This window comes from Tamandua tetradactyla, chromosome 6 (assembly GCF_023851605.1).
Source record: "Tamandua tetradactyla isolate mTamTet1 chromosome 6, mTamTet1.pri, whole genome shotgun sequence".
Classification (NCBI taxonomy): Eukaryota; Metazoa; Chordata; class Mammalia; order Pilosa; family Myrmecophagidae; genus Tamandua; species Tamandua tetradactyla.
Window position 1 is genome coordinate 145,471,190 of NC_135332.1, and position 27,958 is coordinate 145,499,147.

Below are 27,958 nucleotides of genomic sequence, written 5' to 3' on the forward strand. Positions count from 1 at the left end.
TCTCTCCCCAGGTTTTTCAGTTTCTTTCTAAGCCCTGACACTTGGGGCATTCTGACTTCTTAAGTACTTTATTTACTTTCCTTGCCAAAGACTGATATATCGCTCACTTTCCCCCCCCCCATTTGTAGATTCTTGGGAAAGCAGGGTACTTCTGTGTCAGGCCCTTAGGTTGGCAGCTGAAGTTGTTCTTTTTATAACCCCTGAGAGATTCTATAGCTTGCCTTGAGTCCCCTTTTTTCATACTGTATTTTTCCCAATGTTTTTTCCTCTGTCTTCCTGTCCCTTTTGAAAGTACATGTGCCCAGGCCTCACCCTCAAGAGGGTTCCCCGAAGGCCCACCCTCCACAACCTCTGCCCTGCAAAAAGCTCTTCACTTGGCCCTCGTTTGGGACTTCTGTGGGCTCTGTCTCTCATGAGCCTCCCACTGAAATCCTCCCACCTGATTGTTTCACATTTCTTTTGCCCAGCTTGGGACTCCCTTCAATCCACTCTGATTTGAGAGAAGCATCTTACAAATTGTCACTCTCTTCTGACACCACTTACTCTTTCTAAGAAAGCACCATGGGCCTTTGGAAACTTAGCAGGGATTTACCAGGAAGACAAAGGGAAAGCCTCCTTCCAGGAAGAGGAAACAGCTAATACAAAGGCCCAAGGAAGAAAACCAAGTGAAAGAGGAACAGTCAAAAACCTGATGTGATCTGAGGGGAGGGGACAGATGGGGGGCGGTGCATGTAGTCAGAGGGTGGCTGCAGACTGTCACCCAACCCTAAGTCATTACTACTCCCACGACATTGAAAATACCTTCTCCTTCTTCTGTGGGCTCTGATGTAGGTTTCTGCTTTTCCCCCCACGAGCTTCTTCTTCCTATCTTGAGTCATCATTTTCAGGTGGTACTCTATTTAATAAAGCCAGCATCTGCTTTTTTCTCCCTTAGGCATTTCCCCTGCAAGATGACCTTGCTGAAAAGTTCTGTGAGACCCAGACACTCCTGGTGCTTTGCAATAACTTTTCCAGATTTTGTCCTTTATGCATATCAAACGTGTTGCCTAATTTGAAACACCTTGTAAAAACATTTAAAATCACGCAGTGAAAATCCTTTAAATAAGGGGTAGCTTGTTTAAAGAAAGGGCCAGCTGTTTGCTCACTACTTTCTCAGAAGCGTGGTTGGAAGCACAATGTCCAAGAGTTCCAGGAGGCCAACAGCAAACTTAACCTATGCGTGCCCTTTGGTTGGGGTGCTAATTGCCTGAGAAAATGGTCCTCTCCCTCTGCCAGCTGTGTTCACAAAGTTGCTCTCTTTAGAAACTTCTTCTGGCAGATTTCTGGGTCTGGGCTTCTCTTGCCCTCATTGCTGTGTGGCCCTGACAATTGTTACTCAGGCCTAAACTAACTTCCCATCCACATTTCTTCCAGCAGATACTATATGAAAGATACATAAGCTTAAGCACAACTGGGATGAATCACTTTTCTTCTCTTCTTCCCTAAAACTGACCTTTTGTAAGAGTTCTGTACATTTGTGGTAGCTTGTTTCATTCCCAGGATGAAACAGCTCTGTACCTTTGATTGCACACCTGGACTCCCAAGCAGATGTAAGCTCCTGGAGTACAGGGACCTCCTGTTTGTCATCTTGGCCCACACCCCACTCTCTAACACAGTACCTGACACATAGCTGACCCTCCATAAGCACTTGTTAAACAAATGAATAAATACATGGCTGAATGTATCTCAAAGCTTGCTATGTGTTTAGATCAGTTCTGTCTAATAAAACTTTCTCTGAGGATGAAAATGCTCTCTGTCTGTCCAAAGTTGTAGGCACACATGTGGCTACTGAACACTTTAAATGTGGCTAGCATGACTGAACTGAATTTTTAACTTCAATTAATTTAATTTAAATCCTCATGTGTGACTGTTCTAGTTTGCTAGCTGCTGGAATGCAACACACCAGAAACGGAACGGCTTTTAAAAGGGGGAATTTAGTGAGTTGCTAGTTTATAGTTCTAAGGCCGAGAAAATGTCCCAATTAAACAAGTCTATAGAAATGTCCAACCAAAGGCATCTGGGGAAAGATACCTTGGTTCAAGAAGGCCGATGAAGTTCAGGATTTCTCTCTCATCTGGAAAGGCACATGGCGAACACAGTCAGGGCTTCTCTCTCGGCTGGAAGGGCACATGGCGAATATGGTGTCACCTGCTAGCTTTCTCTCCTGGCTTCCTATTTCATGAAGCTCCCAGGGAGGCATCTTCCTTCTTCATCTCCAAAGGTCACTGGCTCGTGGACTGTCTGCTTCATGGTGCTGCAGCATTCTCTGCTCTTTCTGAATCTCTCATTCTCTATAATATTTCCTTTTTTATAGGACTCCTATAAACCAATCAAGACCCACCCATATGGGTGGAGACATGTCATCCCTTAATCCAGTTTAACAACCACTCTTGACTAAATCACATCAATCAGGGAGATGATCCAATTACAGTTTCAAACATACAGTGTTGAATAGAGATTATTCTACCTTATGAAATGGGACTTATATTAAAACATGGCTTTTCTTAGGGGGCACACTTCCTTTCAAACCAGCACAGTGACTAACGGCTACTGTATTGAATGGAGAATATTTAGATTATTAGCTAGATAGTTCGATCATTTACTTGGATAAAACAAGCTATGTAACCTTCTCAAGTCCTGTTTAACAAGGTCTAGAAGTTTTCAATAACAGTTCTAAAAGCAGTGAAAAAGCATATTAGCACTTCCCATGCCACCAGCCCTAATCACTACATAGGAATGAAGGCCAAAAGAGGAAGACTACATAGAAGTTACTTCTGCCTGCTCTTTTCAGAGAAAGTCTTGGGTTCCTCAGGGGTGTAAATGGTCAGGTTCTTGGTTTATGACTCACTCACGAGACACTCCTTACAACTGCTCCCAGCCCCTGCCAGCAGGCCGGGCAGAGAGTCAGGGCTGGGTCCCAAGGCAGAATGCCACCCAGTGACTCATCAGCACCATTTCTTAGAACAGGTGTTCTTTGGTGAGCCTCCTCCCAGGATGCCCCACCCAAACTGCCTTTGCCTGCAGGAGAGACTGAGACCTCTGGCACCTCTCGTTTGGAAGACAAAAAGGCTGCAGTGCTGGGTCCCTGACACAGCAGAACTCCTGAGTTGCCTGGGGCCCAGGGGAGTGTCTAGGTACAGTCTTCTACTGGTGGCCAGCCATCTTCTGGAGCCTAGAGTTGTTTCAACACACCTGACACACCCTACAGGCCCAGCAGGCAGGGCTTGGAAAGCCCATACTGTACATGACACACTGGAGAAACGCTGATTACCAGTTGCACAAATAATGCCTCATTCAGTATCTTGGGCCCATAGAGAGGCAGCTTGTCATTTCACACTGATGTACCACACCCTTCCCTCACTCTGACTGTTCTCTCCCCAGCACATCTTCAAAAGTTGCAGAGCAGGGGCAGGCCTTGGTTTGGAGAACAACTGGCATCAAGATACCCATCATTGCAAGAATAATGTGCTGACAGGATGCAGTAAGGGCTGATGGACTCAGGCCATCGCTTCTTGAAATCCCAGCCAGCTATTCCTACAAGTCCTCTTAGGTCCATTACTCTCCTCTCAGAGCTGCTCAGCCCTGCAGATGGTGAAGCTATTTCTGGATTGAGTACAACTGAAAAGGTGGTATGAGCTATCACACTGGCCGTTCTGGAAGATTCTTCTCAGGTTTCCTGGAGAGGGAGTCAAGCCCAGGCTACTGTTTGTGGATCCGCTTCTTGGGATGCTGAAGGTTAATATTTACAGACATTATTTATAAAGAACATTTGATTGAGCGCAAGGCTATCTCTGAGCTGCACAGTCACAGAATTTTAGAATTTGAGAGCTGCTTCATTTTAAGATTTAATTTAATTTTTACTGCTTCATTTTGAAGGTAAAGAAAACAATAATAGAGAAGTTAAGTGATTTGGCCAAAGCTACTCAACTTATAGAAAGAGCTACCATTAGAATCTTGAGCAGACAATTGATGAAGACTTCATTAGTAAGTCAATAGCTGAGGTTGGCTACAATTGGAAATAGTGGGCATATTTTGGACCCTTCACTCAGAATAAAGGGCATGGAGTCACAATTATTTTGGTGAATATTTTTCCTTTCTTCCCCTAGTATCAGATACTGTAAATTTTATCATGTTTTAAGCAGGACAACATGTCCTCCTTTTTATCTTTAAATATTTCCCTTTTTAATTTCCCTAGGATTTCAGGAACTGTATTTATACTTTGTCATTCACTTGATTGACTGAATTGGTGGCAAAGGAAGGACCCAGTGAAACTCCTGCTGTCACGAGGGCAAGTAAAGCAGCCTAGAGCCACCTTTAAATCTCCAGAGCTTTGGATAGTTTCCATGTGTCAAAAGATGCTGCTTGCTTTTTCCTCTCTCCCTAATAACATGCCTGTGAGATGTAGATTGTTAGGGTGTGTTGAGATGGGAATGGTGGGCTGAACCCTTTTTATGATTTATGTGAGCTTTGGCCAAATGACCTCTGACCTAGAAGAGAGATGGCCACCAAAGCTTTCTTGTCTTGGAACATGATCCACCATGACATGAAGGAAGCCTCTACATTTCCTATGAGCCAAATGGGTCTCTCTCCTCCCTCATCCTAGAAATGCAAGGGCCAGGGCCTTGGCCTCTCAAAGCAGGGTCTAGTATTAGGATCAGTTAGTGCTTCCCATGGGTTCTTTAGAGAAGGTTTCTAAAATTTGTACTGCTGGAGGTTACTCAAGTTCTGTTTGTGAAATAGTTGCTACTTAAGAATCTGGTCATCACCCATCCTCTATCTAAGGCCAACTGTGAGATGGGAATCTTGCTTTTCTGGAGATGACCAGGTTAGAAGCTGGTTCTTGGGCCAGTGGTTTTCATACCTAGCGCTGGATTCTGCACTATCTTGTGCAATTCCCTGAACAAGATTTTATATTCTTTGAGCCAAAGTAATACAGTTATATTTTCCTTGATTCTCTTAGTATATGACTTGAACACAGTAGATAGTAATAGGCATCTTGACTTAATTTGAGTTTTTAAAGGCTTAAATTAGGCAAAAACATAAATGCATAGTAAAATATATATAATATAGAAAACATGTTGTAAAAACATAGTGTTAACTTATTAGTCAATGAGAAACCAAAATGATTTACAGAAAAATCATCTCAGTAAAAGACTTCGACTCAAAGTCCAAAAGTTTTGCACAACATCCCTTTAAAAAGGTGATAGTAAATCTTATAGAGGGTGATATCTTAGCTTGGAAAGCGCAGACCCTGCATTCGTGTATGTGAGGAAGCTAAATAACACCTCTGAAAATTTAAAACTGAAAGAAGATTGAGGCATGCCACAGATAGTGAACACATTCCCGAACATGAGATGGTTTACCCTAGAAAGTATCATGAGGAGGTATCGAGCACCATGTCAGATATTTGGATGGGGGGTGGGTGGGTGCACCTGGAGAATTCCTTTCCAGAGGTGGTGAGCTGGGCCTTGGGTGTCCACAGGAGCTATCACATGGCGTCCTTTCCAGGGGGCTTTTCACGCTCTTTAGACCTGCATATGGGAAAGCTTATCCCTAGTGCTACTTGCAGCCTGAAAACACTTGGAAATTAAAGAAACCATCTGGCCCCTGTTCTCTCAGCTCCATCAAAACAGAGTAGTGCACAACCATTTTATTTAATTTTTTCATAACACTAGGGGCTCATGCAGTCCCTGCTAAGTGATGGAATCCATAGCTGACAGGCCATTGGCAAGAGAGAGGTCTCAGGCTACAGAGTAGCACTTTACTTGGAGACAAAGAGTAAGAGTATCATTTTTAAGTCCAAGCTGCTCAGCCCTGGAAGGTTCTGTGAGGGGAGGAACCACAGAGAAGTTGAAAGGAGGAATTGTTTTGCTCTTTTGGGCGCTGGTGGCAGATTAAATATCAGCAGTAACACGTGCACTTAAACTGTTTCATTGGACTAGAGAAGTTTTAGCTCAAGGTCATTTATTTTCAGTTCTAAAAAAAAAAAGATCTAAGTTGTTGCCTTGAATTTTTCAAATGCATATCTGAGCTGTACTTTGGCTATGCTGTCAGGCAGACACTTGGGGAACCATTATTAGCTTCGGACACAGTTCATTCTGCATGGACCTTACTGGCCTGGAGGACTTAACCCCTTTCCTGAAGTTCCTTTTGGGGCCTGGAGACCTCAGCGCCCCTGACCTGCCTTCATCATGGTTCCTGGTCAAAGCCCACAGAAATCCTTAGGATTCTGCTTGGAATTTTGTAATGTCTGCTCCCCCCAAAAAATGCCACTGGCTTTTGTTTTCACTGGCCACAGCTGAATTTAACATGAGAAGATTTGATGTCAGAAATATGGGGTGTTCTCAGGCTGTGGCTGCCTCAGCCCACGTGTGGGGCTTGACTCCCTACCTCACTGCCCATCCCATAGGGACAGACTCCCATTCTTTCTGTGTGGGAGAGCCACAAACAAATCGAAGGTGATGGCACTTGAGCATCCCTAAAGTCTTTTTTCCCTTTCCCTCATGAGTGTGACAGACCTGGGTGGAGGAATTGCTGAGTCACTTCACACACATTGGATATGCGTTTTGGGCTGAGCTGTGTGAAATCAAAAGCAGAAGAGACTTTGTTCCTGCCCACAGAGAGCTCCACACAGAGCTGTGGAGCCCCAGAGGCCCCTGATGCAAATCGAGGAGGTCTCAACCAAGCCTGAGACTCTCCAGGGACATCTCTTGTCTGACAGAGACTTCTGAGAGGCACTGGATGTGCACTCACTCCCAAAGTGGTACTAAGATTCTCCCTTTGGGGCTTAGAAAGGAAAGGAATTTCCAAGATGTATAAATGCTTAATGTTAAACAACTGGCTCTTGGGGTAGGGGAAGACTTGATTTTGTAGCACTTGCCAATTGCTTTGGTATAAATACTCACACAAAGGCCAGCTGTGAACTGTTTCACAAAATTCCTAAAAAACTAACTATGGCTCCCATTAGCCGTATAAGCCGCAAAAGCTGGCGCTGCGGCGGAAGAAGGTACTGAGTGCTGAGGAGATGGAGCTATACGAGCTGGCGCAGGCGGCGGGCTGCGCCATCGACCCCGACGTGTTCAAGATTCTGGTGGACCTGCTGAAGCTGAATGTGGCCCTCCTCGCCATCTTCCAGATGCTCAAGTCCATGTGTGCCGGGCAGAGGCTGGCGAGTGAGACCCCAGACCCCCCAGACCCCGCGGCCATGCCTCTGCCCGCATCCAGCATGCCGGAGATGCGAGGGAGAAATAAGGGCAGTGCTGCTGTCGGCGGAGCCCCAGTTCTGGCAGAGCGGAGCAGCCGGGAAGGATCAAGCCAGAGGAGGCCCCGCCAGCCCAGTGCCACCTGGCTGCCCAAGGGTGGAGGGCCGGGAAAAAGCCCCACTTGGGGCAGCACCTAGAACAAGGTACATCATCCAGGGGCTGCCCTCACACTGACTGCTGGGCCCCACCATCCACATACGAGAGGGGATATGTCATCTCTTTCCAGGGGAAATAAACCTTTTTGAAAAACTGAAAGAAAAAAAAAATTCACCTTACCATTGCTCCAGCCTAGCATCAAATGACTTAAAATCACCTGAAGACATGGAACTAGACAGACCCAGTAAGGACTCCTAACCCTATCTCCTGGGAGGTATGTGGTTCAAACAAGCTACCAGACCTCTCTGAGCCTTAGCATCCTTATCTGTAAAATGAAGGGGAGATATTAATCATTCATTCTTTCAGTTGGATTGAGCAGGAAACATTGGTAAGTAGTTTCAGAGAAAAAAGGGGGAATTTATTGGTGCATATACACAATTGCGGGATTGCAAATCTTTCTGTCTCCTCTGCTGTCATCTTTTCCCCATTTAAGCGTGAGGGCTCATGGTCACCAGCAATTCTGAATTCATATTCTCAAGGTTGCATGATAAAGATGAAAATGCCCTCTTTCCCCGCTTCATTTTGAAAATCCCAAGGATGATCATGGGGCTGGACTTCTTGATTCATATATACATCCCAGTATGTGTCCATGGCCAGGTTGATGGAGGACCATGACCAGTAGTCTCCATCCAACCATATGGACCAAAGGACCATTGCCCAGAAAAAGGGGGTGGAATTCTGAGGAGATACTAACTCCAAGGACCACTGAGGGGTTGTTGTGAACGGAGACTGAGATAATGAACGAACATGGCTGACACACCGTGGCCATTTGGTAAGTGTTAGTTCTAGACTTAGCCCCTCCTTCCTCCCATTCTTTCTTCTCCCACCAAAGTCCAGTGGAACTGGGCCAGGCAGATTGTGGCACCTGACTGGGATCAGGCTCCTTCACCTCACCTGTCAGAAAACAGCCCTGCACACTTTAGCTGGTCCCCTGCAGCCCTACCAAGACTGGGCCAGGGCCAAATTGTGAGTTGGAAGAGTTAGCTTTAGTGCTTTCCCACCATCTTTTTCTTCAACCTCTTCGGTCACCCATTGATTTATATTCTGGCTCCTGTTTTTAAAGGGCTTTGCTCTCAGTCCATTGTTATAATCTACAGACCCACTTATGTTAATTTCAGCACCTCTCCTGGAGGAAAGAAGATAGAGAAAATGTTGCCAGAGTCTTATCCATGCCTTTTGGCCCCTTACCAATTCATGCCCACCCCTCATACCTCCTCAGCCAGCACCGGTAATTTGCTAAGGGTTTCCTCTCATTTCTAGAGTGTATTCTGCTATCTGATGGCAGGCTCAAAGTGTCAGGGAATTAACACTCTCCTGGGAGCTTCTGTAAACCAATGGCTGATGAGATCCAGCAATGAATACCCTGGCTTCCTCACCCTTCAGGTGAGCTACGTCTGAGTTAGGTGTTTTACACTGAGCTCAGAGTTCCCCAGTGCAATTAAGCTCCAGTCACTCAGGTTGGCAGCTACCTAGACCATGGCCCCTTTATTAGCTACCTTCTCTTTCTGGTCTTTCCTCCCAACTCCCTAACTGGTATTCCCTGCACCTCTTAAATATAGCACTTGCACTTGAATCTTTGTCTCAAGGTTCACTTTAGGGGAAATGCAAATGCATCATAGGAGGTTTCTGAACAATGAAAAGAACAATATTCTTTAAAAAAACTTTGCATCCAGTGATGTAAAGCTTTATTCTGTATAAAGGTATCTGGAGAATGAAGCTGCACTGGGGAAGAATGATTCTTGGAGAGTGGAACCCCAAACTAGTTTCTGAACAAGAAATAGCATAGTCTTACATGCACAAAGTAACTGGTATGAACAATGAGACAGAATACTTGAAATGGAAACTGTCCAGAAAAACCAGGGAGGTTTGGCTGCCACCCTGAGAACACAGTGGGAGGATACTTTTGGGTGGAGGTGCTGTTCCAGACTCTTTAAGTCAAAGAAACCAGTGACTTCCTGTTAAAAGGCCAAGGTGGTAGAAGAGAGCAACTCTACAAGACTTGGGCCTGGGCCCCCACATGTTGCCGGAACTGTCTCTGGCAAGCCCCAGGGGACTCTGACAGGGCATCTGTAGAGCATTCTAACTCTCTTCTCTGCCTCACTGGGCTCTTGAATAAAGCCCAGTAGGCCCCACTTACATGCCAGAACTATTCCAACGGAGGACCAGGCTCTCTTCCCTGAGAATAAATGACCACTTTTCATTATGGTAGAAGAGAAAGCAGAAGGTGGGAATTCCACTGCACACCTCTGTCTTGTGCTACTCTGTGCTGGGAGCCGGAGTAGTTTCAGGAAAAGCATGACCTGCCCATGGTGTCCACAGCACAGGCAGAGAGGTGGACAGGAACCACTAACTGTAGAACGGAGTAGCATGGAAAAGTTCTGTATATTTGTGCTAACAAAGTACTGAGGGACTTGCAGTCAGTAGGCTGGTGTCATAAGACACTCCAGGGTTCCATTCCCCCATAGAATCTTTGAACTAATGGCAACAACTGGCAGAGCCATCTTCCTCAAAACCATGGAAAGCAGTTAAAGGGTTGTAGAAGTGGGGCCAGTGCTGAATCAAGGACAAGCAGACAGTTAAGTATAGAGTTAACATATGATCCAGAAATACTGCTTTTAGGATATACCCAAAAGAATTAAAGCAGGGACTTGAACAGATATTTTCACACAGATGTTCATAGCAGCATGATTCACAATTGCCAAAAGATGGAAGCAACCCAAGTGTCCATCAACCAATGAATGGATAAATAAAATGTGTTATGTCCATACAATGGAATATTGCATGCAACGACATGGATGAAACTGAACACATCATGGTGAGTGAAATAAAACAGAGATAATTAGAATAAGAAAATTCATAGAGTAAGAAACTGAACTATAAGTTACTAGGGGTTGGGGTGGAGGTAGGAGTAGGGAATGGGGAGTTAATACTTAAATTATGCAGAGTTTATATTTGGGGTGATGGAAAAGCTTTGGTAATGGGCAGTGTTGATGGTAGTATAACACTGGGAACTGGATTATACATCTGAATGTGGCTAAAAGGGAAACAATAGGTTTTATATATATGCTACTAGAATAAAAGTTAAAAGAAACAACATAGAACTGTACAACATAGAACTGTACACAGAACTGTACAACACAAACAGTAAACCCTAATGTAAACCATGGACTATAGTTAATAGCACAATTATACAAATATTATTTCATCACTTGTAACAAATATATCACACTATTGAAGATGTTAATAACAGTGCAGTATATGAGAACTCTAGTATTATAAGCATGATTTTTCTATAAACCTACAGCTTCTGTAATTAACAAAAAAGGAATGAAGTTCTGATATATGTGACAGCATGGAAGAACCTTGAAGTTCACTCATGTTGAGTGAAATAAGCTGGTGATCTCACTGATATGAGATAATTAGAATAAGCACATTAATAGATTCAGAACTGGAATACAAGTTGTCAGGGGCTGGGTGAGGGGAAGTTAATGCTTAATTGGTACAGAGTTTCCATTTGGGGTGATGGAATTATTTCAGTAATGGGTGATGGTGACCATAGCACAAACATTGTGAAGTGACTAACATCACTGAGTTATATACGTGAATATTGCTTAAAGAGGGTATTCAAGTTGTATATATGTTACTCTATAAATTTTGTAAAATGTAAAAGAGATATTAATAAAACAATGACAGCTAAAACAGTAAATACATCAGAACAGATTGGCAACACAAAAGTTCTAGGGAGGGCAGGGGAGGAATGCTCCATTCTGATTTATGGCATTGGAAAAGGCATCTTATATTTGATGAATTACTGGATGTAAATTTAACAGAAGGGTAGATGCATAGACTTATATCTAGGGGCTTTCCCACCCTGAGAATTCTGTGTCTTAGGACTAGTGCACAGAGAATATCCAGTAGGTGCTTGATCAGTTACAACTATAATTATCTGCAAAATTAAAGGCAAAAAGCCAAAGATCTATTTGTAGCCGAGTTACTGAACACTGAGAGGATCTTCTAGCTGGGAATATCTAGATCCGCAGTTCTTGCTGCCTGAAAAGGGGTCCAGTTTCCTACCATCCACCTCACTCAGCACCAGTGGTCATGGCATCTGACCCCAGATACACCAGGGTGGGGTAGCTGCAATGAGGGTGGTAGCTAGTGGGGAAGGAGCTCTAGTTCTGTGTGTTCTTTCCAGAAACACGAGTGGCGTTTTTAGTACCAGCCTCTGCAGCCTTTACTGACCTGCACGTGACTGCATTCTAGGGCCTCTCTGGAGGGACCCCGTTGGAAGAGGAGCCCTTGGAGGGAGGACTCAGATGTCAGGTACACTATCACAGCCCCACACTCCCATTTATGGGCCAGAGAATATGCTGTGGTGACCTGTGGGAACCGTTCCCAGGGTCTGTGAGGAGATGAGAAGGAGAGGAGTTGGGAAAACGTCTGATTATTTGAGCCCAAGTCCTGGGCCACCAAGCGAAGCCCTGCTTGACAGCCCGAGTCACACTCATCTTAAGATTTACGGGAGCACTTGCAGCACGTGCCCTGGGAATTCTTTCCAACACTCCTACTCGGAAGGAAGGATGCTTGACAAGGAGTGTTTGCCCACCTGCCTGCCTGCTGCCCAGGAGGTGGAGGCTCTCCCTCTAGCTCAGCAACTCAGCCAGAATAGGGATGGGTGTTTGGGAGTCGGGCAGGGAGTGGTGCCAGGGAGGGTCTTTTGTCATTCTAATTTGCAGGGAGGCAGCTGTTCTGGGTGAGAGGCAGAGAGGGAGGATGCCTGAGACAGAGCAAAGGTAATTGGTAGTTGGTTCATCCAGCTAGCTCACTCTGAGGAGTCCAGGAAGCAATGATTTGTAAGCTCTGGTGTGTGTGTGTGTGTCAAAGACAGAGACAGAGTAGTCACAAGAAAGCAACCTGGGGAAAGCAGACTATACTTATCTTCTTTCTTTATACTAATATATAAAGAAAGCAGCAGCCTTTATACTAATCAGAAGGAATTTTATTTTATTCATTTCATGAATGTATTATTGGTAAAATAGGATTTACTTATAAACTGGATTGTTGGGTTCTTTTGTTTGTTGGTTTAACAGATGCTAATAAACGAAAACATTTGCTGGGACCATCAGGCCCTCACCTTCAATTTTCCCTAAAAATGAAAGAAAATAGTCCTTAGAGAAAAATGTTCAGTTTTCCCCTTCCTTTCCACTATTCCACTACCTCTCACCACTGTAATTACCTTCCTTTCCTTTGCCCATTTACTTTATCATTCATTCATTCACTCAATGTACATATTTTAGGCACATATGTCAAGCACTAGCATCTATGGGTGAAAACTATTAAATTAGCAGATTTTAATTTTCATTAATCTAAGGAAAGGTTTTCTTTTTTTTTTAATTAAGAAAACTTTTTTAAAACATAATATACAAACATGAATATTCTTACCATATGATCATTCCATTCTTGGTATATAATCAATAACTCACAATATCATCACATAGTTGTATATTCATTACCATGATCATTTCTTAGAACAGATGCATCAATTCAGAAAAAGAAATAAACAGAAAAAAGAAAAAAACTCATACATACCATACCCCTTACCCCTCCCTCTCATTGGTTGCTAGTATTTCCATCTACCCAATATATTTTAGCCTTCGTTTCCCATATTTTTTTCTATACCCCTTATTACTCCTTTTCATTGATCACTAGCATTTCAATCTACTAAATTTATTTTAACATTTGTTCCCCCTATTATTTATTTATTTATTTTTAATCCATATGTTTTACTCATCTGTAGATAAAAGAAGCATCAGACACTAGGTTTTTGCAATCACACAGTCACACTGCGAAAGTTTTATCATTATATAATCTTCCTCAAGAAACACGGCTACTGGAACACAGCTCTACATTTTCAGGCACTTTAATGAAAGGTTTTCTAACAGTTGATTTGACTCATAAAAAAGAATGAGCTCTCTATCAATAGAAGGTGTTTGAGCAGAAGTCAACTGGGGCATTTTTAGATGACCTTCCAGTGCTGAGATTTCATGATTTTGTTGTTATGATTTTTTTTAAAATTTTTTATTAATTAAAAAAAATTACAAGAAAGAAGCACAAACATTCCCAACACATACATTCAGCAATTCACAATATCATCACATAGTTGCATATTCATCATCATGATGTTGTTATGATTTTTAATAAACTTGAGCAAACACCAGAGTGGGACCATGGTCCCTTAGATTTTTTCCCCTCAAATCCCAAGTGATTGATCCCATCAAGGTCCACATGCTCCCTGCATCACACTCAGCTCTGCCTTCTATCATTTGATCAGTAGGAAGCCGTCTAGATGGAACAAGAAGGAATTAAGAAAAGGGCAATACAACATCTCCAAAGTGGAGATAGGCTTTGTGGAGAGGAGTTGAGGCCTGGAGAGGGTGCCCCTGGACCAAAAGTTCCTATGTACTATCTCCAGGACTTGGCATGATTCATTCCCTAAAAAGGGCATGTGTTGCCACTTGGCACTAAAGGTAATGAATTCAAATTAAGGACAGGACAACTAGACCAAAAACTGAAAACAAGACAATTTTCTAATTGGAGATCTGACAGCCTCTCCAAATCACCCTGGGCAGAGTGAAGTAGAGGTTTCATTTCTGGTCAACTCAATTCTCTCTAACAAGCAAAGCACACCTGGTACATTCCTGCTACATGCGTCTGTACAGTAGGGACCTACAAGAGTGAGCTTGACTGTCTACCCTGATCCAATGACCCTTCTGGCTGCCAGCCCTGACTCCAGGCCGGTGCTAGCAAGAAGCCTGTGTTTCAGGTTGGCAGCAGGACAGACGGCTGTCTTGGAGGGCTCTTCCTGGAGCCTTTTGCTATCTTCCCTTTGCCTAGTTACCATTCCCATCAGAAGAAGGAGGATTCTTGCCTTAACCCCAGATGATTAACATGAAAAATAAGAAGGTCTGACTTTAATAATCCCTCCAAAGATGAAGAAATTCTCCATAGAGCCCTCTCTCCTCTTGACTTTGATTCACGAATTAAGTCTAAATCTGAATCCCTTCCCTTTCCTCCGCTTGTCAGAGGGCTGCTCTGGAGAGCTGCCATTAATCAGGAAGAATTGGCAATGTGAGCGTCTGTCAAAAGGACTGTTCTTACAATAGAGACCTGCCTGTGGAGGGGGATGAGGTCATTTCTTCTTAAGCATTTGGTATCCAAGGAGGAAAAAAGAGAAGAAAAACAAGGTCTGTTAGTAAAGGTGTGAGAATCTCTGGGTGTTTTCGTTATTAAAGAAACCTCAAGGAAGGCTGCTTCTGGGCTGAAAGCAAACCCTTTTTGTCAAGGATTTCATTTTAGAAGTTTCAGAAGATACGAGAGAAAGAGAGCGAGAGAACAAGAGGCAGGAAGAGACATGAACAGAGAGGGGAGCGATGAAGAGAGAGAAAGAGAGAGAGAGAGAGAGGGAGAGAAAGAGAGGGAGGCAGGAGAGGTGCGCCTTGCTGAGATGTCATAGAAAAGGGTTGCAAATACAGGTTCCAGTAGTTTGATCTCTGGAAAAATGTTTTCTGTTAAGGGTTGGTGCAGTGGAAGAGAGACATTTCTATTTATTTTTTAAAAGACGTGCCTTTGCTTCTGCTGCTGCATTTACCTGGAATGCCCTTTCCTGCCCATCTTTACCCTGTCTGTTCTCAAAGGCTCAGCTGAGGTGCTCCCTCCTCCATGAGGCTTTCTTTGGTACCCCTGGTTAGATATATAATTGCTTCACCTTCTATAGGTCAATAGCAGCTTGTTTTTATTTTTCTAAGGGCATTTATAACATGCTGCCATATTTTTAAGCTGTGTATGTACAATATATCTGCCCTACAAGATTCTAAGTTCCTTGAGGGCAGGGTCTGAGTCTTTCTCCCATTTGGATCCCCATTGTACCTATAAGTTCAGTACTCGGTAGAGAGCTTGTGCTAAATGAGTATTTGTTGAGAGGATCAAGGACAAATGCTGGCATGTTGTCCTACGTGAGCTCTTCTGGACCTTCTGCCCCTCCATAACTGCATCCCCCAAAGGCTCAATGGCAATTTAAACCAATCATGTCATCAAGGTGAGGCCAGCAGAAAGGGTTTGGCAGCGACAGTTTTGGGCTCACCATCTTACCGGTGTCCAGCAGCCTTACGTCAGTCCTGAATCTTCTCCTGGCTTAGGCCTTCTGCTTCCTTTCAGGAGTCATCTCCTTTGGGACAGGAAAGCCAGCCCAATCTTAAGAGAACAGAAAGCCAGGATGGAAAGAGTAAGGAGAGAGGGAGATGATTCATGCAAGAATGGAAGTTGGTATTTATATTTAGATTTTCCATGCTTTTAATTTTCTGCTTGTGAGTGATAAAGGTGAAGTTGGCAAAGGGGGGCAGGGACCCGCAGAGGTCTTGTTATTAATTGTATGAAGCACCCTTGCCCCACCCTCTTGCCTAAGTTGTCATTACAGGAGAGCTGCTTATTTTGTAAGTCAGGAATAATAAGCTAAAATTTGGCCCAGAAACTTGGAGAACTGAATGTAACTTCATGCTTGGTCTGTAATGGCTATTTTTGGAGTTACTTTAGTTAGTTTGGCTCATAACCCTGCCTTTCTTTTTGTACTTCCACGATTTGTAAGGGGGGATCATGGAATGAGTACAGGCGTTAAAGGCAACAGTCCTGTGTTCCACGGATGGTGTGACGTGGGGCGGGCTGTGTAACCTCACTGAAACTATTTCTTCATCTGCCGAACGGGGAACATACTACCTCCTCACCAGGCTTTCCCGAGAATTCAATGAGATCATGAATATTAAATACCCAATATAGTGTCTGACACGCTGCGGGTGGATAATAGATGTGAATTTCCTTCCCTTCTCATTTTAAATTGACTTGATGCCCCTTTTACTCATGGCTGTGACTAAATTTGCTCCAATTGGATTAAAGACATCCCACCAGCTGTGTTTGCTACAGTGGCCTTGTCTCTTCCTCAGCAGCCCATGATGGCCCCATTGAAACTCTAAGGCAGTGCATCCTTTTGACTCAGGATGATGAAAACCTGGATGCATTTGAGAATAATATTCTGGTATGGAATAGGGCCATTTGCAGACTCATGGGAGCCTTTTTGGAAGACTGAATTTTCAAACCCACAAGATAATTCATGGAACAAACCACTTACAGTTAGATTTTTCTCCCAAATGATATATTCCCCATGTTGGGGCAGATGGCTCTATATCTGCATATGTTATTAGAGCTATGGGAGCCCACCCTATAGAGGCACGCCAGCTTTTGATCCATGTGACCTCTATTGGAAAAGCCTAGTCCTAAAGGTCAGCTGGTGGGTAGCCACTCAGCCAGCCTAGAACAAGCAGAAATGTGAAAGCAGTTTCTTTGTAGTCTAAAAGAGCTGGTGCCCTGTTGACTCAGGACGACGAAAACCAATAGCCTGTTTTTGAGAATAAAATTCATAGACTATTTGAGTTACCTTGCTTCTACTCATCTAGGTGTCATTACATTTATCTTGTTGAACACAAAATAGCTGTTCTGTGTTTTTCCCTCATCAAATCCTTCCCCCTTGTGCATCAGAGAAGGAAATGACTGCTTCCTGCAAGGGGGCAATTTGCAAAGACTTCATGAAAGTGGCATTTGAGTTTGGCTTTAAAGAGTGGGTAGGTTTTGAAAACAACAACATTTGGAGGAAGGCATTCCTGGCAGGAGGAGCAACAGGAACAAAACATCGAAGTGGAAACTTGAAGTGGCATTAATGGGGAGTAACTTGGGGCCTAAGGTACACAAAAGGAATAATAACAATAGGTAACATAAATTAAAGACTGTGGTAGGCATTCTCTAAGATGGCCCCCAATGATTTCTGCCTCCTGGTTTTCACACTTATACATAATCACTTTTCCTTGAGTGCAGCTTGGATTTATGGACTGACTTTTAACAGGTAGAATATATCATAAGTAATGGGATACCCCTTCTGAGGTGAGGCTATAAAAAGACTGCGGCTTTGATCTTGGGCTCTCTCTCATGCTCATACTTGGATTGCTTGCCCTGAAGAAAGCCAGCCCATGCTATGAGGCAGCCCTGCGTGGAGGCCCACTTCGTGATGACTGTGGCCTGCCAGCAACTGCATGGATGAACTTGGAAGCAGTCTCCCTCTTCCACTCCAGGGGATAGAGGATTCTAACCCTGCAGGTCCTTCTTTAGTCTTTGATTAAAAAAGTGTCAACTCTGCCCAGCCCTAATCTTCTTCCCTCACAGTTTAATTGGATAGTGACTGGTTTCAGGATATTCCTGGGAGATTTAAACTTGCCACTGTTCAACATCTCAGCTAGGTCCACCAGGGAGATAGAGGGTGCAGAGATATGGGGCTGCTACCTGCTCAGTCCTAGCATTCCTTCTGATCAGAGTATCTACTGGCAATCTCATTGAGACCTTTGACACATTGGCTGAGTCTAAGAGGTCTATAGATGAATGAATATCTTTGGATAAAATTTAAAACAAAAACAAAAAAACAAAATCCAGAGCCTTAAGAGTAAGGAATGACTGAGTGACCTTTCATGATTGACTCATTTCATTGTGACATTCTTCATTGTTGATCTGTACATTGTTTGCTGCATTGTGTGTATACGAGGGTCAGAGAGAGAGAGTGTGTGCATGTGTGTGTGTCTAGGCTTATAAACCCAAAAGAAGCCACTACTCAGAAACTTTTACACCTCATTTCTCAGCTTACCCTTGGTAGGAAGGAGCAGTGCCGGAAGGTACAGAAAAAGCTAACAATGGGTAGACCAAGTTTCACACGCAACTCCTGGAGAACTGGGCTGTTATTCCAGTGCCACCACCTGTTCTCTGGAAAATCCAAGGTGGTTCACTTCCCCTCTGTGAACCAGGAAGCTGGAGCAGATTACCCATAAGAACCCTTCTAGATTTGATCAGACTTCCTTTATAAGGCTGGCCACGAGCAGGGCATCCCCTTTCTTCTTGTTTCCCCACTTTCCCTTCCCTCTGCTCACATGAGTTCCCTAGTCTCTCTGTCTCATTTTGAAACTGCACTGATTTATCTGAAATGGGGTTTCATATAAATGTGCTCTGTGGGTCAGAGGCTGAAGGCACTTCTGGTCCAGCACTACCAGGTAACGGAGCAAAGTCTTCTGTCTTCCTGGATCAGCCTTAGCAAACCACAAGTTTCCCTTCAGAAGCATAGCATGTGGGTCTCTAAGCACCTCTAACCAGTCCACCTCACACCCACTGGAAGGGGGAAGAGGTAGGACAGTGACTAACTTCTACTTCTCTCCTTCTTCCAGGAACCAGGCACAGTGCTGGAGACCTGCACAACCCCCCTATAAGTCAGCTCCATTCTACAAAGGTGGCTCTATTGCATAGAGGTGGAGAGTGAGAAAATGCAGGATTCAAGACTCAAACTGTTTTCTGATCCCAAGTTTATGAGAGAAGTGGTATTCATTCATTAACGAACTCCACAAACATTAATCACCATTAAAGTGCCCTCAACAGATGATCTAACTTGGCTTCAAGTCAGTTTTTCAAGCAGAGAAGTAAAATGATTTACTTTCAGTCATACAGCCAGAGAATGCATTTGATTTGCATTGTGTATTTAGATACCTTTCTCTAGTAGGACTGACTCAGAGCCCTTTTAAAATAAGTTAAAGAAAATGAACATTGGAGGCAGTCAGGTTACTCTGCTTTCCCTCCAGTTTCTAACAGGACATCCTCCATTATTCCAAAGGCTAATCTAAGCTGGTCTTTGACCTCCAGAGAGCTGACTGCCAGGAGTTAAAGGCCCGGGTGTGTAAACACCTTTACTTTTATCTTATCAAAATCCCTCCAGGCTAGGTTTATCAGAAGTGACTCACGCCTTGGGGCCCTTCAAGAGGCCTGGGTTGGGAATGCAGGGGGTGAACAGGAACCACCAAGGTGTGGAAGAGCTTCCTAAACCTCTCCACCCCCACCCTATCTCTCCCAGCTGGAAGCTCAGAACCCTGTGTTTGGGGGGCTTAGCCCCCCAGAAGCTGTCCGGTGTCTTTCCCACAAGCCCTCACCCTGTCAGTGGCCCTTAGGGGCACATGACTCTGAAGAAATCAGATAGCAGGAGTCAGGGCACGGGAACCAGGGCTGGTGGGTGCAAGAAAGAACAAGAATACCCTCTCAAATGTGAGCCAGATGGCACCGAGTGCTCAGGGAACCCTTCCTTTCATGCTGGAATTATTAGGTGCCCCCCATCCTCAAGTTTGAAAATAAAACAAATGATCATTTGGTTTGATGAGCACTTTCCTCTCAAGGAGCCCTAACACTTAGAACTAGAAATATTTTCCCCATTATCATGGCCTCTGATCAGATGGGGAGCAGCAGGCAGGAAGGGAGGGATGACACATTGGTTTCTGCTTCCCAGCAGGGCAGGTGTAGGGCAGCTCACTGCATCAGCCACTCTCAGTAAACTGGTGTGGTATTTGTTTGTTTGTGCATTTATTCATTTGTTCACTCATTCAACCATAACGGGGATGACCACCTGACAGATACTGTGCAGGTTGCAGGGAGCACAAGGGGAACGGAGGAAAAGGCATGACGCCTGCCCTCCTGGCCCTTTCAGTCCACGGGAAGAGAGAGACATCATACCAAGACATGGTAGCTGGGGTGGCCGGGGTAAATGCCACCAAGAAGAGCTTTGTGGGGTTCCAACTGGTCTGGGGGCAGAGGGCAGGCCTTCCTGAGGAAGTGATGGTCAGGCTGATAGCTCAAGGGGCAAGAGCAGGGACAGGAGTGAGTGTGTCCCAGACATAGGGAGCGGCATGTGTAGTGGCCTTGTGAGCCAACGACAAGAACCTATAGGGAATTGGGAGGAGGCCAGTGTGGCCAGGGCAGAGTAAAGAGGTCCCAGGCAGGAGCTGGGATTGGATAGGAAGACTTGGGCAGAGTACATGGCCAGTCAGAGTTTTGTCTTTATCCCAGAGCAATGGGAAGCCTGCAAGGAGTAACATCCTGGGAGCACTGGATACGCATTAGGGAAGCCAGGACAGTGAAAGTGATGGGTCCACCTCCCAGTCTCAGCTTCCCGGGTGAGCAGTGCCGATGGCCTGGACACCCCCAGGCTCTGCAGGCAGGGAAGTGGGCAGGAGACCATGGAGCCAGAGGCAGGGAAAGAAGGCAGTATCACCCACCCCTCAGTGTCCAGGTTCCAACCCCATCCACATGAAGCTCCCTTTTCCTCAGGTCTGCTCAGCCTGTGAACTGCACACTCCCTCCGAAGGACCAGCACGGCTGAGTGATTCAGCAGGAGGTTTCCCTGAGCCAATTCTGCCCTGGTTATACCACAGGTGCTGCGAGCCGCCCACCTGCGTGGTGAGGCTGGGGAAGAGGCGAGGATGTGAGTGGGGAGGAGGCTGGAAACGCAGGTGGGTGGCTCCAGGGAGGGCACTCAGCAGGTGTCCAGCCTTCCTGGGGGAGGAATAGCCCCTCACCCATTTACCCCTACCCCTAGATGCTCTTTGAGAGCATTTGATTTTGTCCTATCTCCTGCAGGATGTCTCTGACCGTTTTCTTTCTGTTGTCTCCCTCCCCCACTCTTCTCTCCCTCGGCTGTCAGCAAAGTGCCACCATCACCATGGATACGCCTGCTCGCAGTCCCACCACCGGCAGGAGTCAGAGCAGGGGGAGGGCGCCTGGTCTCATTAGTCTTCCCACAGAACTGGCTCCTTGTTCTTGGCTGCACACTGCTAATTTATAGCCTGGCCCCTCAACTGAGGGGCTCACATTGAACAAATACCAGGTAAGAACACTAAGCAGGACAACACGTATACCAAGGGGCTTATTTGCACCACGAAAGGATGCATGTGGCATTGCTTTTTAAGCACTGATGCATCATAATGTATTGGAAATGACCCGATTACCCAAGATTTAATTAAGGCACACCCACTGGGTAGCTTGAAGGAGACTCTTAAGGCTTTGGTTGCAAGATGCAACTTGGTGCCAGACAGACCTGGATTCAAATCCTGTCTCAGCCGCATAGCAAAGGGATGAACTGGACAAATAATTTAAACTTGATGAGCCTGAGTTTCCTCATCTGTGATTTGGGGATAACAATATCTATCTTGTAGACTGTGATGAGGATTAAAGATAATTTATGCAAATCTTTTAGCATATAATAGGCGCTAAAAATGGTTATTATCATTACAGAGCTCTATCTTTTGAGATGCTCCACAAATGTCTGCTGATTTGGAGGTAGCACAAACAAAACAAAACAAAACACAGCTTTTTCTGACTTTGACACTGCTGGGACTAAGAGCCTCCAAAGAAGGTATAGAGAAATCACACCACACACACATACCCACTCAAAAATCTCTTACACAGTGGAGATATGGAGGCCTGAAGAACAGTGCACAAGGATGTTGGATAGTAAAGGAGTTAGCAGAGAGGAGGAAAGTGTCATACACCAAAGAAGTGTTATATACCAAACAGAAGCAAGTTCCTATGGCTTCTAAGACTTAGCAAGTCTTAGGAATCAGGGGATCCAGATGTTGTGAAGGGGAGTGATGTGAGGTCTGAAAACTGAGAGGTTATTTATAGGTTTTTAGAAGAGGCAGACAGACTTTCAGGTCATCATTCCTAATCCCCTCAAAGGCAGGTGTACTGCACCTCCCTTATACCTTCAGGAGACAAGAGGTTTATAACCAGAGGGACTTTGTGCTAGTGGCATCAGATACAGAGGGAGGTTGAGGTTGTAACTAAATGAGCCCTTCTCCCCTGCCCCTTCCCTCGCCTAGCTTCAGAACAACAGTGCCAGCCCTGAGCAGGATTCTTTTTGCAAAAACTAACCTACCCCAGGAAAAAATCCTACACATATTGACACTGAAAAATATGTGTAGGCCCATTTTCCATTGGAAAATCTTGTTATCTACTTGATCACCTAGAATAAATTCCACCCAGGTACACAGAACTTCAATCAGCTCTTTAGGGCCTCATTCTTAAATATGAGAGGCAGCCAAGTATCACCACTGAGGAAAGCATCCAGCATGAAAGACAGAGAATATAATAAACAGGAAAACAAAGATATATGAAGGTATGAGCAGGATAAACTGAAAACAAATTATAACTGATATCTTTAGAGACATAAGAGATGATACTCTATCCAAAAGATGTGAAAAAGGAATAAACAGAGTAAGAAAGAGTTTCTGAAGAGTAAAATTATGATAGCTAAAATTTTAAAGTTCTATAGCAGGGTTGGAAGATAAAGCTAAGGAAATATTCTGAAAGTAAAACAAAATGAAGGGCAATAGGAGAAAAAACAACAAAATGAAGGACAATAGAAACACCATAAGGGAATTAGAGGAGCAGTTCAGGAGGTTCAACATCCAATAAATAGTTCTAGAAAGAGAGAACAGAGAAAATGGTGTTAAGGAAATTTTCAAAGGAATAGTATAAGAAAATGTACTAGGGCAGGCAATGGTGGCTCAGTGGCAGAGTTCTCGCCTGCTATGTCGGAGACTGGGGTTTGATTCCTGATGTCTGCCACACAAGAAAGAAAAGAAAGACAGAAAGGAAGAAAGGAAGAAAGAAAGAAAGGAAGAAAGGAAGAAAGGAAGAAAGGAAGAAAGGAAGAAAGGAAGAAAGGAAGAAAGGAAGAAAGGAAGAAAGGAAGAAAGGAAGAAAGGAAGAAAGAAAGAAAGAAAGAAAGAAAGAAAGAAAGAAAGAAAGAAAGAAAGAAAGAAAGACAGGAAGACAGGAGGACAGACAGAAAGACAAGAAAGAAAGAAAGATGGAAGGAAGGAAAGAAGGAGGGAAGGAGGGAGGGAGGGAGGGAGGGAGGGAGGGAGGAAGGAAGGAAGGAAGGAAGGAAGGGAGGAAGGGAGGGAGGAAGGAAGGAAAGAAAATGTACTAGAAGTGAAGGATACAAGTCTTGATTGAATGCCCAACACATTCATTCTAAATGCCCAACACAGTAGTTGAAAACAGACCCACACCAAAATGCAACATTGTGATGTTTTAGAACTCTATAGAGATAATGAGACTATCTTAAGAGCTTTCAAAGCGATAACTAAAAAGTGTACATACAAAGAATCTACAGTCAGAATGGTAATGGATTTCTCCATAGCAACACTGGAAGTTTGAAGAAATTGGATAAATGTCTTCAGTATTCCAAGGGGAAAATATCATCAACCTAAAATTCTATCCTCAGCTACTTTATCAATCAAGAAATTTTCAAACATGCAAAATAATACCCTTTTTCATGCACCCCTTTTCAAGAAGCCACTGGTGGATGCTTCACCATATTGAGGGAGTAACCAAGAAAGAGGAAGGCAGGGATCCAACAATCCAGCAAAGGAGAGAGTTAAAGGGAATTTTGAGGATGACAGCTATGGGGTAGGCCTGGGAACAACCAGACTAGAGTATGATAGAGCACTGGAGAACTCCAGAAAAACATGGAACTGATTATTGACAAGTTTGATATGTGACAAATTGTAAAAATAATTGATTTGCAGAGCTGTTGGAGATATGGAAAGACTTAGACAAATGTTTAGAGAAAACAACGCTAATTCAAAATATGGAGGAATCAACTCCATGAAGAAGACAATATTGAAAAAAGAAATATAATATCAGTTTGCTACTTGGCTTAGCAATGGACAGTGTTTATTTTACATAATCAAACAATGAAAACACTGCAATGTGGATTTACCCAAAAATTGATAAACCTATTGGAAAGCTAGAAAGCATAGGAAGGGGTGGGATGAATAAGCTAAAATGTTCACTTGCCATAGTGGAAAATTTTTAAAATAAGTGAATCAAGAGAAAGCAGTATATGCCTATTATCTAAAAATATGAATGCAAATAAAAAACATAAGCAATGAGGGTTGCACATGATTGCTGCTGGGGAGCAAAAGAAAGATGAGGTAGGAAACTTTTATATGTGATATACTTTGATAAAGTATAAATGAAAATTAATTTAAAATCAACGGAGGCTGAACCCACACTGGTCAAATGATGACTTTGTCCCCAACACACATGTGGGGAGTATTTCAAATCCCTCAACCATAAATTCAGAGAAGACAAAGTGGCAGACACATGTACAGAATTATGAGAATTTCTGGAACTGCAGCTGCCATTCCTGTTAAGAATAAAAACACCCACAGTAGCAAACAGTAATGCTTACACTCCAGCAAGTTAGGCTCCCTGTTATCATTCTCCCATCTTCAAAAGGTATAAACAATACTCAGAGAGGTTCAGGGATTTAGTGGAAGTCTCTGCTTTGACAAGTGATAGATGCAGGACCTAAATCCAGGTGGCAGCTCTGTGGCAGATGTTTTCAAACATTGACTCAACCCTCATGTACTTCTGCCAATCCCCCCACCCCCACTTTAAGAGGTGGAGTTGATTTCTCCACCGCCTTGAATCTGGGCAGGTCTCATGGCAGCTTTGGCCAACAGAATACAGTGGAGCTGATGCTGTGTGACTTCTAAGGCTAGGTCATAAGAAGCCTTGTGGCTTCTGCTTTGGTGTCTTGGGATGTTCCCTCTGGGGCACTTCCTCTCGGAAACCAGCCATCACCCTGAGAGAAGCCTAAGCCACGTGTAGAGGCCACCCAGGCACAGCAGTCCCTAGCTAACCAGAGTCAACTGCCAGCCACCTGAGTGAGCCACCATCGTGGATGTCCAACCTAGCCCTTCCTCCAGTTGACTTCATTCCCGGTCATTATCTGACTACAACCACAGGAGTCTCCAGGCAAGAACCATCCAGCTGAGTTGTCAACCCAGAGGACTGTGAGATAGAATAATAAAATTCTTTTAAGTTACTAAGTTTTGGGATTATTTATTAGGCAGCAACAAATAACCAGAACATCCCCTGACACCAAGGTCCATATTCTTTCCCCAGTACCACCCTGTGTTTCTCAGCAGAGATATAGGAATTGGGGGTAGGACAACTTTTATCTTGCAGGACTTCCCTGCACACTGCAAGGTGCTTAGCATCCCTGACCCTTAGCATCCCACAGTGGGATAACCCTCCCCCACATCATTGTGACAACTAAAAATGCCCTCACATTTTTCTAAATGACTCCTAAGGATACAATCCTCAAGTAAGATCTACAGGTAAACAAAGCACCTTGTTTTAAATTCTCAAAGTATGATATTAGGTGACTAAAAACACCTGGGAAATGCAGCTACCTGGGGGAGGGGGTGAGAAAAAGACAGCCTTTCAGTTTTAGAAGCACAAGTTATTTAGAGACAATGGGATGCGAGAGAATATGGGAAACATCTGTTGGCATTGAAAGTCCTAGAGAATTATTTATTTTATGTATACATTCATTTATTCATGAATTCTTTCAATAAGCACTTATTAAGCACCCACTACAAGCCAGGCACTGCAAAGCTTAAAACCTAGTTGGGAAGAAAAGTTCTTAGGGAGTGTGACCTGTGAGTCTGAAGTTTAGACTTGAACTTTTCACCTCAAAATACTGCCAGTATCTAAAAAGGACAACTAGCTGTTTTCAGGGGAAGAGACGAGGCAGGAACATTCCTGATAGGGAGAGAAATGAGTGTAGCAGTATGGTAGATAGTGGCTGAGTGAGATGCCACAAAGGGTTTAAGCATGAGAATGGTATGAATGCTTTGCATCTTAGAAAGATCTCTCTGGTGGCAAAATGATTGACAGATCTGAGGGAGGCAAGATGGGGGCTTGAACAGAGGAACTAACAAAGGTAGGGTCAATGAGATGGGGAGAGGTTACAGCTTCGATGAGGAAGAGGATGAAGAAGGGCTGTGTGGATGGAGGAGCCTGGAATAAATAGCTCCCTTGTTTCTGGTTTGGGGACTGGATGGGTGGTAGGGTCATTTCTCAAGAGTAAATATAGGAGGAAGAGCAGGACTGCCTTGAAAGAGGAAGTAAGTTCTTAATCGGTTATCATAGACAGTTCTGGGGTGGGGAGAGACCTTTTCTCATAGCTCGCCTCTCACATGCAGCAGTTCAGTGCTGTGAACTTCAAGAGGTTCTTCTTCTATCACTGACAACTTGAACTCTTTCTCTCCTTGGCCCCACATCAGACCCATCCCCAAGGCCTAAAAATCCCGCCACCAAACTATCACACTTCTGTCCCCACTTTTCTGTTTTTATTGCACGCACCCTTGTAATATACTCTTGACTTATCTCCCACTTTTGGGCTTCCCCCTTCATCTACCTCATTACAGCAAACAAACTTATCTTCACTTCCACTGTCAGCCTGTCCCTGCTTCTCGCCACACTCTTGTCAAAACTGCCAGTGGCTTCTTGCTGCCTGAAAGTTAAAAACTCAACTCTTTAGTTAGACATCAAAAGTCCTCAGGGTCTGGCCTCTCCCCTCCTTTAACCTATTAAAATATCGCTCTTCTTTCCAGGCCCAACAAAAAAGCCCCCCGTATCGCAGTCCCTTCTCACCAAAACCAGCCCATGCCCATCAAGCCTTCTTCACCACCCCAGCCTCACTGGGATTCCACTCCCCTGAGTTCTTGCTGTGTCTAGCACACCTTTGTCACACAACTTAACACTTACTTATTCAAGGCTCTGGGCTCTTCTCAACTTGTCTTCCCAGCTCTACTACAGGCTCTCAAGTATAGAAATCTAGAGTGTCCTCCACAGAGGCTGCGTCCGGGAGACTCTGCTCTGTGCCCACACCACAGCTCTCTTTCCTTGGTCCCTCAACCTATCCTCCTGTGACTTCTGGTTTGCTAAATAAGACTCCTTCCTACCCAAGCCCAGTCCATGTTACTCTTGAGCCCCAGGACATTCAGGCCTGAACAGGCTTGACTGTTGTAGGGCAGGCCTGACAGGGCTCGGGCCTACGCTGGAGTCTCCCAAATCATGCCTTGGAAGCTCCCCTGGGTAGTGCCGAGCTGCGCTGAAAGGGGATTGTGTGGCTTACAGAACACTTTCCTTCACCTTTTGTGCCTTTTCCAGCTCTCTTCTCCCAGCTGGAGACACTGGCTGTGAATCATAGGAAGGCAAACACTGGTTTGGTTTAGTGTTAACACCCGAGAGGATTTTATTCCCCCATCATTTGGAAAAGGTTAAGCTACAAGAGCTGTGAGAAAATTGCTACTCTCCTAAATAAAATAAGGCCCAGATCCTTCCAAGGTTAGCCACAAAGGAAGACTCTCTACAAAAGAGGGACATTTTCACCTTAGACCCCTGACTCTTGTCCTCAGGAATCAATTTTCACTGGGTGACCACTGCCACATCCAGGCCTCCAGAAAGAATTGGGTCATCTCCCCACCTCCCTCCACCTCACTCCCTCCCCCACCGTCACACCTGGCCAAGCATGAACATTCCCCTTATTTGGACAGCATGCAGGAGACCAGGCCAGGAATGTTTAAACAAGAAGTCATCAAAGGCTCAGAGATAACTAAGGGTTATATCCTATACACAGAAAGTAGGATGGCCCAGCCTGGCCAAGGAGGCCCTTAGACTAAGACTTACACCACTTGCTGCTCAAGGTGAAATGTGCTTGCCAAGGAGTCTTGAAG

At 44.3% G+C, this 27,958-nt stretch overlaps 1 protein-coding gene and 1 long non-coding RNA gene across 10 annotated transcripts in view; one reads left to right on the forward strand and one right to left on the reverse strand.

Moving 5' to 3' along the window:
• The window catches only part of LOC143688910 (uncharacterized), a 150,350-nt gene that overhangs the window by 87,773 nt on the left and 34,619 nt on the right, over window positions 1-27,958 (reverse strand). For 7 of the 9 annotated variants that reach the window (XR_013178372.1, XR_013178377.1, XR_013178370.1 and 4 more), the window contains exon 3: window positions 15,606-15,707. This is a non-coding gene — a long non-coding RNA (uncharacterized LOC143688910). Of the gene's footprint in view, window positions 1-12,444; window positions 12,604-15,597; window positions 15,708-27,958 lie in introns of those variants that run through there. The other 2 variants (XR_013178375.1, XR_013178376.1) reach the window with 2 other exon arrangements.
• Window positions 5,436-7,459, forward strand: LOC143685741 (mitotic-spindle organizing protein 2B-like). The gene is made up of 2 exons (XM_077162975.1): window positions 5,436-5,495; window positions 7,007-7,459. Exons 1-2 carry the CDS (start codon window positions 5,436-5,438, stop codon window positions 7,436-7,438), a joined length of 492 nt encoding a protein of 163 aa, XP_077019090.1. The 3' UTR covers window positions 7,439-7,459.

Coding starts and splice junctions, on each gene's coding strand:
- LOC143685741 (XM_077162975.1), top strand. CDS start 5,436: ATGTCAGATATTTGGATGGGGGGTGGGTGGGTGCACCTGGAGAATTCC. Junction 5,496..7,006: donor AGAATTCCTTTCCAGAGGTG/GTGAGCTGGGCC, acceptor GGCTCCCATTAG/CCGTATAAGCCGCAAAAGCT.